Consider the following 10182-nt stretch of genomic DNA (forward strand, 5'->3'; position numbering starts at 1 on the left):
TCTTCGTCTATCTGTTTTACAGCGCATGAGGCTTAGTGTCCTTGGTAACATACTGCACCCTTTTAGTAGGCGATAATCCAAACGCGCCGCTGTTCCTTGCAACAGGCAGTGTGATGTGAGCATCACGTTTCGGTTCGGCTGCATCCAGTGTCACCCACCAGCTTGATTTCATTACGGTTTGCCATCACCGCATTAAAGCACTATGCAATGGCAAAATAACAAAAAGTACATGTGTTGTCCTTTGTGCACAACGATTTTCACAATGCTTCGCATTATGTAGATGCCAACTACAGTTGAGGTCATCCGATTGTAACAGTTAGTTCGGATTGTACGTTTTCTCAGTCAGCATGTTTTTCTTGCGTTTCTTTCCAAAAAGTATGAATGAGGTTCTACTGTACAAAGTCTAATGCATCAAAAGGATATGTACGTCCAAGAGAGGCATGTTTTTTTGCAGGCAGAACTTTGTCAGGGACACTGACACATTGCACGTGAACATTAATCTTCAAGTTCCTTCACTGATGGCTCAGGTCTGGTTGTTGTAACAGCTATAACTAATGCTACACAATGGTCACTCTTGCAGACACCATCGAGGGCAACATTGAGAACACCCAGCAAAACACTGCACAAGCCGTGGATCAACTACGTAGTGCGGCTAACTATCAGGTAATCTCCTGCCAAACTTTAAGCATGTTGCCCCGCACTTCTCTGCTTTGTGTGGCTGCTGCAGTTAGAATTTTCCCGTAATGCAATTTTCACTTCTGATATTGCGTTACTTGTATGGTACAGCACAATGCACTCTCAAACAACACAGGCTGACACTGTTGGTATTCAAACCAACATAATTTCAACATGTCAACAACCTTCTAGGACAAATCTGCTTGATGTGACGCTTTATGTAGACCTATACCGATACAAAATGAGTGTATACACTTGAGTAGGGGCTGCACTTCACATGTGAGATTCACACCCCCAACTTGGCTACACCCCATCCTCAAAAAACGTAAACAAGAAAATAACAATGTTTGAAACAACAAAAATAGAGAGCATTGCTGCAGCTTGTCTGCTCTTTGATTCTGAGTGCATGGTGTGCAATTTCTTCAGACGTTGTTGTGAAAAGCTTTGAAGCAGCAGACACATATCTAACACCATGGAGGGCACAGGGGACCGATTGCTTCCACGAGTGTGCTGCCAAACCGAGTCTGAGCAGTGGCAAAAGTGACTGTTGCGAGGATTGGACAGGCACCAAGTGCATGATGCGCCTGTGTGAACGAATGTATGCATTATGGAAGCAATTGCGTTTGCTTGTTTGGTGCAAAGACACCACCAGGATTGCTTACAGTGGAAAAAATTAAACCAATCTGGCCCACCCTCGTATAAAGACTGCACCTCATCGAGAGTGTATACAGTATTTCGAAGACCTTCGCGTCAAAACTGAGACTTAATCACTCCCCAAATATTGATGTCATGTTCCTTTTTTAACAGTAGACTGTGCCGTACATTTTGAACAACGTAGTCTCCAGAAACACTGGCCATCTGCATCTCTTTGTTGACACGCAGACCGCGAAATAGACAGGAGGGCCAACTCTCTCCTGATAAGCCAGTAGGGTTGCAACTCTTGAGTGGATGAGGGGGTGGTTTGAGAAGGGGGCAGCTGGTGACGTCCAACGCTGTCACTTGCAGGAACTGCCACTTTGTATGCGTAACAAAGTTTAGCAAGCATTTAGCCCTGTTGTGTTGTGATTCACAACAAGAGAGGTGCAGTAATTGTTACTTGGCTAACACAGCTATCAATTCAGATAGAGGCATTGTGAATGGTTAGAACACCCAACATAGATAGAACCAAGACAAAAATGAAACCACCTTCCTGTTTATACTAATACAACAGAAGGAAAAAGAGAAGAATGTTCTAACAACCTGTCAAGTGTTACAAAAGGAAAATCTTGCCTATGAATTGTTATCCAGTAGAAAAACAAAAGTTATGCAGATTCGACGCACATTTTGGAACCTATGTGATACGGAGCTTTCGTGAAGCAATTAGTGAAATGCTATAAATTTACCCGGTTCATTCCTGCATCTTTGGCATACAGGAAGCTGCCACGCAGCAATCATCTCAACACAAAGACCTAGTTAGCGTTGGCATGATAGCAGTACTATGTATGCGCGTGTGGCCTAATGGTTAGAGCATCAGGCTGCTGTGCGGAGGGCCGAGGTTCATTTACACTGTCGAACACGCGTTTCATTTTTTCAAACTATTTTTATTTATTTATTTACTTATTTATTTATTTATTGAACTATGCGATATTCTACAACACAGCAGCACGCCCCCCCTCGCAGCAGCCACAGTCGGGAAAATTCGGGTTGGGGTTCACAAAGAAAGCTTCACTTTAAAAAAGCAAAAGCCGAGACATTTGGCTATCCCGATTGGGTCAACTTGGGACTCTGGAACTTTACTAGAAGTCTGTACTGTCCTGCTCACTCAAGCTTCAAGGAGCAACAGATAGGTGGCACTGTAATTTAGTGTTACCCACAGCAACGGCCGCGGAGTGCTGCACAGATGTCCCCCTCGCAACGCTGACAATACTGCGAGCTCTCAGGGCCACAATAGGCTCATTGCATTATTCCTCAGCCACGCATAATTAGATGATGCACTGCAATTACATGCATTTCGTGGGGATGGCCAAAGGGTTTTACATTGTAAGCACAGTCTAATTGGTCGACGAGCACCATTGGCGGTCAGGCATAATTTATTTTTTCTTGCTTTGCTGCCGGTACAGTGGAACGTGCATTTAGTGCTATTAACAGCTGCTGGAGAAAGGAAAAGGAGAGAGCAGAAAGATAGCTTTTCCTCCTGGGCAGCTATGCACTGAGCTTTCCTGTAGTGTGCAAGTGACATCACTTCTAAAGATCAATGGAGGGTTAAAATTATTGTCGCTTCTGATTGGATAGGCCATCACTCTGGAGCTCGAGAAAGTTTGAAAGGTCCATGACCCCCGGTGACACACCGGCCAATCATAATGTACTAGAGGGATATAACGTGTGGTCCACCGGTAGGTGAGGATGCACAGGAATCAAGACTCCTAAAGATGCTGCCACAGCGAACATATTAATGAATGAGCTTGTTTCTTGGAACACTGCATCATCATGCCAGCAGATGTTTAGTTTCAGAGTGTGCAAACGTGTTGAGTCATGGCAGCTCTTTGGAAGCACCTTGCCTATATTCAGCCAACCGGTGCATGGCAACTCCTGGCAAGTGCTTAAGTTTCACTATATTTTTTTTTCTTTGCAGTTGAGCCAGATGGTGGTCAACCCCAGTGCATTGAGAAAAAAAATTAGTATTTTATTCTCATGATAATGATTATGGTGTGAGGTGCATTTTTGCATTGCAGATTTAAGGTTTAGAAATAACTGTGTTTATATCTGTGCAGTATATGAGTAGCTAAGGACCGTGCAGTAAGCCACAGAATAAAAAAAATGGTAACGATAACATTGAGAGACATGAAGACAGCAGTGTGGATAAAGAGCAGTTGTGGTTGGCTGATATTTTAGTTGGCAGTAAGAGGAAGAAATAGAATTGGGTGGGCCATGTAATGCGCGGGCAGATAACCGGTGGTCTGTTAGACTTGCAGAATGGCTGCCAAGGGAAAGGAAGGAAGTGCAGTCAAGGATGCAGAGACAATGTGATTGAATAAGAAAATTAACAGAAATAAGGTGAAATTAGCTGGCACAAGATAGGGGTGTATGAAGATCACTTGAAGAAGTCATCATCCTGCAGTGAATATAAGCTATGCAGATGTTGTACAGACAGGCTATATAAAAGGGTCGTTTTGCGAGTCTGGCCCAGGCCATTTGTGTTGCACTTTATGTATTGTAAAAAGAGCCCTCTCACCGCTGTGTTAATGTTTTCTTCAAAAACAATGCTGCTTCAACGCTGTTCATCGTCACTAGTGGACAAGCGGATGCAGCATCCAATAAGTGCTTGCTGAAGACCTTCTCGTTGTGAGTGTTCAACTACAATAACCTTGCCGATGCTTTTTCATGAAAAGCAGCATTTTGTGCCTTCTGCTTTTTTTGCCTAATGTTTCGGCGGTTCCAGTGTCTAGGCAGCATGTGCGCAGTATAGAGGAGGCTGAAAAAGAAAAGGAATGGAGCAGAACATGGTGCAGGGAGTAGATGAGACAAATCGCAGGGACATTAAGAGCAGCACTAAATGTAGCACATTAGTGGACACGGGTAAGCAAAAAATGAACTGGGTGTACCTGGTGCCAACTTCTGACACCTTATTTTGAAAATCACTATCTTCATGCTAGTCACGGGGTTGCGCTTCACATGTCAACCAACAGCAACAAGATGTGGCAAAATCTTCATCAAGCAGCATCTTGACACGCTGACAGACTAACACTCAATATTTTTTATGTTCTCACGTATTTGTTTCATTACTGTGGGCACTCGAATAGCAAAATTCCCAAATCTAATTGAATATGTGTAATTCGAGAAAGACAAGCTCCAAGTATAGATAGAATAGAATGTTTTCTTATTTTTGAACAAAGTGAAATATGAAGTTTTGTGCAGAGCTTGTTTGGTGATACGAGTGAGGCTTGTGTATGTTTTGCTGTTGGACATCCAGACAATTGAGGAACTTGTAAATAAATAACAACTGCTTTCAATTATCTGTAGCATGACAACAATGTAAGTAGTAAAACCAAGGAACCATCAGCAGGTGCACGTATAGTGCAGTGTTCGTTGAAGTAAAGGAGCATATTACTGCTGTGGCTGCAGATTGATTTGAAAAGATGCAAACATTGTGATACTCGCCAAATATCAAATCAAAACAACAACAAAAAAAAACACTTGGCAACACCACTTTGATGTGGTCATATCCCTTCTAAACCACTCTTGTCGATGTTTCCTTTCCTCTTTTTTTTTTCTAACAAATTCGTACACAGCATAGACTGCTTATAGTGTAAGTCGCCAGAGTCGCAAATATCCACACTGTAGGCGGTAGCATCCTATAACCAAAACAACATTTTTCAAGGACTCCACATGTGCGAAACATGACCAAACTATTGCGCGTATCTGATGATCGAAGCATGAGACTGGGATGCTTGCATCTGTCTAAATTTACAAACGTTGAAAGGTCTGAGGACCCATGGCTTTTGCATAGAGCAGACAAAGTAAAACTGTAAAAAACGATTCGACATAGAGGAAAATAAGTCACTGACTAAATTGTCAGACCTGCTTGATTATTTGAATTTCTCCCAGTGCCACCGTCAACGCCATAGAACTAATGCTCTTTGCAAGTCTGTTACACAGCGCTACAATGTACAACAATTTGGTAATATGTGTGTGTGTGTGTGCTTGTGCACTCCTTTAAACAGCGATAGTGAAATGAATTCAAGCACTTAACCAATGTTATATATAGTATAACAACTGCTCGGGTGCTTCAATGCATTTCACTGTCACTGCTGCGCTATAAATAAAGAGAGCTGTCGTGTGATTATCACATTGATTTTGCTTAGCTTACTTTACTCAGATTAGTAGTTTTTTCACATCGTTCAGAGCTGATTTGGTGCCATCAAAGGTGAACTTAGTTCGTACAATGGTGGGTAAAGTTTCCAGAGTATCGTACAGCTTAAGGCAGAAAAACAAAATGGAGCTTGATACACAACACCATACATACTTGGTGTTCCTCAGCCAGGCATCTGAACAACATAGCCCCCTGCTCGCACTTCTGCGCATCTGTCATCATTTTTCGTCCATACAGCAAGGGACTGGAATGACCTGCCAAACGCCATCGTTGATCAGATCGACTCATCATCATTCAGATCATCCATAGAAAAAATGTACTGCTGAAATTCCACCCCCTCATGTAATACCCCTTCAATGGGGCCTTTGAGGTACTAATAAATAAAAAAAAATAAATATTAAACAACAGTACGCATTGTATGACCAAGTGAGTTGTAATAATTGTAAGAATGCACTGCGCCGCGAGAAAGAGCAATTTTTTAATGAAAGTGAATAATATATTAATTGTTCTTCACTAATAATTTGTTTAGTCACGTCAGAATGTGGAGACATTGGGAACGAGAGTACGCATTTGATGGCAAAGTGAGTTACGAGAATGCACTGCGTCGCAAATGGCAGTAAGCATTAATGGCATTAGGCATGTCTGTGTGGCATCCCACGAATGACATTCAAGTTTAAGGCATTAGCCAGTTAAGGTCATTTTCTGTGCCCGTGTGGAAAGGGTATAACGTCCACAACTGACATTCGTTCCCTGCCTCCTCCAGCACCGCAGCCAAGGGATCACATCACATTACATCGCCAGCCTCGCCTCCTTTTCTTTTCCTCTTTTTGTTGCGTGATGCACTCTTAGTCAAAGTATATATTGCACTTTCTGCATCGGTTGATATACCACAATCAGGTGCCCTGGTTGGTGACATTGCAGGCAGTCCGTTTTTCGTAGACTCATTTGTCCATGCGACCTTAGCTCTATGGCTTGAAGTGGGGCTCCCTCGAGAGGTAGGACATGAGGACTTCTATTTGAAATTTCAGCTGTTTTCGTGAGGTGCAGCGGTTTGATATATTGAAGATGTGATTGCCACCTGGTGATCTACATAACGTGTCGGCTTGCAATGCCCAAACCTGGTGAGGGGTCCTTTAAAAATGCAGGAGGACCTGAGGTCATGAGTTTGAATCTCGGCGGCCATGGCCACATTTCGATGGTGGTGAAATGCAAAAACATGTATCTACTAGACTTACATGCACATTCAGTAACCAATGGTAGTCTGAATTCATTTGGAGCCCTTCACTATAATGTCCCTCATAGCCCATTGTGCAGTTTCAGGATGTTAACCCCATATTTTAATAGTTTACTGCACTTAAGAATGAAAGAGGCACTTAAACTATTTCTATGATTCAAAGTGATGGGACTGTTAGGATGCCCTGTCTATAGGTGCTATCTGTCAACAGTGCCAAAGTGACAATTTGCTTTTCTTCTTCCTACAGAGGAAGTACCGACGAAAGACCTGCTGTCTGCTCGTTCTCGTGGTTGTGGTGGCTGCTGTAGTTGCCCTGGTCATCTACTTCTCCATCAAGTAGTCCCACCAGCACCAACTATGGCCAGCCTCCACTGTTGCCTGCACTGTGCACGCACATGTTGTTTTTCAAATGTTACTGGTGGTAATCGTAGCGAAACATACGCTATGGATGCATTCTCGGTGAAAATCGCGAGGTCTATGTTTCATGTGTGCATTTGTCTAAGGAAGACAGACAGAAAATCTTTGTCATGTGCCCCCTATACGCGGCTCAAGTCGTCGCGGGCATCTCGAGTTCTGTTAACCAGAGGGTGACGTAGCAGTTAAATGTTCACCGTTTACAGCAAAACCCAAAGACTATAGCCAGGGAAAAGTTTCTCGCTGTTTGTTGACATCGCTGAGTACTACTATTAACAAGAGCCACTGACATGCTGTTTGGGATCCTACACATTTTGGCTCGCAGATCATTTCAGTGACGGCAAATGATGTTCACACAGTCTGTGGAAAGCCTACTTCTAGCATTGGGCTGGGCTGGAACCGAAATTCACGCCATTGGCACTTGTGACTTCTTGAGGTCTCAAGATATGGAAGGTCCTTTGCTGGACTCACCAGCACGTTAGCCCGATGCTGAAGGCACACATGCGGCATCCAACTTTTAATAAGCCTTGATAAACTGGTTCTTTGAGCACTGTGCTACTGTAGGTGTAGTACTTATTTAATTGACATGACAACGGTACTGTGCTTGATACCCTGACATATTGGTCCTTTATGCCTTGAGGCTATCGAGGACAGGCTTCCTCCTTACCTGTTCAGACTTGCGGGACCAACGTTTTGTTCCGCAGTTCAGCGACGCTTCTTCACGCTATTAGAGTGATCGTTTTCGTTGTGCAGAGCTGCACATTTTCCCACTCAAGCGTCACTCAAACATGCAGCCAATCAGGAGCCGAGTCATTTTAACCAATCAATCAACTTTTCTTTATAGGTCTACTTAGTGTTTGGATGTGACTGACCACTACTTTCAATGATTGCACTGTTACCTGGATGCTTAATGGGAAGATGTGCAGGATGCAGGATGCAAGTGCCATATTGAGCAAAGCATGCGGGCTCAAAACTGGTTGTCACGACTCGGAAGGTTTTAGGTCACGACAAACAGCTTATATGATATATGATAAAAGATGGCAGCAAAGGGAGGTAAAGGCTTGCATGTTCTCTCCTTCTTGGTTTTTTTCCATGCATGGTTGCGAATTGCACAAGTGAGAGAGAAAACCTGGACGATGCATCGACGCAGGTCAAAGAAATGACAGGCAAACACAATATCTTCTTTGCTCCAAGTGGGGCAATGGGCTCATAAAGAGAGATCAAATAAAGAGAACTGCAAGGCATTTAAACTGACATTTGAAGCATGGAGTTTAATACTAATGTTACTAGAGGGAGACCTGCTAAGGCAGCGCGGGAAAAATGGTTGGTATGTGTATTTGTTTAAACATCGTCCTTCTGGCTTCCATTGACCATGTTGAAGTTAATTTGTCATTGCACATTCTTGTTATAGCAACGATTTGCCTCACTTAGCCGTTAACTTCGATCGTACGACTCTTTTAAAACAGTCATACATTTGGAAAACAAAACCATTTGTATAGTATAGTCGGACATCAGTACCCAAGCTGAGCTTACCCTTTAAGTAGCCAATAAGTGCTCACAAGTTTAGAATGGCCCATTTCAAGTTACTCTTGCTGAGATATTTGACATTTTTGCTGCTAGAATACATATCTTAAGCCACTTGGAAACAATGTTTTGCTTCAGTACGTATACTGATACTGTGTTGGATTCTGCATGTTTGGGTTCCATAAACCAGGACTCACTGAAGTAAGGCATGACCAAGCATATTTTGAATTTGGTTTGTTATATCCAATAATTTGTCACTTGTTTGTTGTAGTGAGGCTCGGCTACGCTCTAAGGAAATCTTTAGGAAACCATGGAACCACAAAAAGCAGTAATAGAACCTGCAAAGCGCTTTCTTTTCTTAACTGAGCCAGATCATTGAAAAAGTTTGGGCTACCCATAACTTCCACAGTGGTCAAACAACTGCATCTCTAGTGAAACAGCATGAAGCTCTGTGCAGTCACTATTGCAAGAGAACCAAAGCAGCTTCAAGAAAGAAAGCAAGCAGTGTGGTATCCGATTTGTTAGTAGCAAACACTCCTGTAAAGTTTTTTTCTGTACGGAGCAGAGTGGACACCACGCTGAGTGGTCTTTGAAGCAGAAATGTGAAACTGGCGTTCCTGCTGTTTTTCTTCTGACTGTAATGTATACAACATGAAGGTAAAAATGCTCAGTATTAGTACTAGTTCCTCTACCAGCTGTGATTTAAAAAAAAAAAACACTGATCACTGATATGCGGCTGTTCATTCGTTGGACTTGTTTTCTCTGATGCTGAACAAAACTGCATTCAATGTGTGCTACTTTTCTACGGCCTCCTCCAAGAAGCTTGTCGAGTCTTTGCTATAGCTGAATTTTGCCTCCCTTCTTTTCTTTCCTTTCCCTCATCAAACTGCTGGCCAAGCCTTTGTTACGCATGCCTCAAAACAGTTTCACAAAAACGGGCATGTGGATTTACCGTCCACCTCCTTCTTACCTTTTTTTTTATATAGTACATGTATATTACTTGAACCTGTTGATTTGTATGCGTTGCATGCTGTATAATAAAGGATTGCTTGTATGTTGTGTTTGCTACTAAATGCTGACTCGTCTTGTTTCCTGCTGTTCGTCAGCTTTGCCAGCAGCGACTCGCATTTTTGGCCAAAGTTAGCACAGACCCGCTGCAGTGGTTGAGTGGCTGTGGTGTGTTGCTGCCTTGCAAGAGGTTGAGGGTTTGGTTCCTCGCTGCAGCAACTGAATTCCGATCGGGCTGGTGCGCAAAAATGCGTGTGCACTGTGCTATGGGTCCACTTCACAAAGTCCCAGTTGAGCAAAGCTTAAATGGGGCAGAAAAAGATCCACCACAGGCAATGAAATGCTTCATAATTAAGTGGTATTTTGTTAAAAGCTATAATGCTCTGAAAGAGCCATTAGCACTCCCAGAATTTCTATTGGAAGGGGAAATTCTGGCATGAAAATCATTGTGACTTTTAAGAGGAGGACCTTCCAGGGA

The 10182-nt window shown here is 42.9% G+C and overlaps 1 protein-coding gene across 2 annotated transcripts in view; it reads left to right on the forward strand.

Annotated features, from left to right (window-relative positions):
• The window catches only part of LOC135905329 (syntaxin-7-like), a 44003-nt gene extending 34234 nt beyond the window's left edge, over positions 1-9769 (forward strand). The window contains exons 8-9 of one of the 2 annotated variants that reach the window (XM_065436363.2): positions 581-663; positions 7006-7246. In XM_065436363.2, coding sequence (XP_065292435.1) covers positions 581-663; positions 7006-7098 — 176 coding nt within the window. In that variant the 3' untranslated portion in view covers positions 7099-7246. Of the gene's footprint in view, positions 1-580; positions 664-7005 lie in introns of both variants that reach the window. The other variant, XM_065436362.2, reaches the window with a different exon arrangement.
• The last annotated feature ends 413 nt before the right edge of the window (positions 9770-10182 follow it).

This window comes from Dermacentor albipictus, chromosome 3 (genome assembly GCF_038994185.2).
Source record: "Dermacentor albipictus isolate Rhodes 1998 colony chromosome 3, USDA_Dalb.pri_finalv2, whole genome shotgun sequence".
Classification (NCBI taxonomy): domain Eukaryota; kingdom Metazoa; phylum Arthropoda; class Arachnida; order Ixodida; family Ixodidae; genus Dermacentor; species Dermacentor albipictus.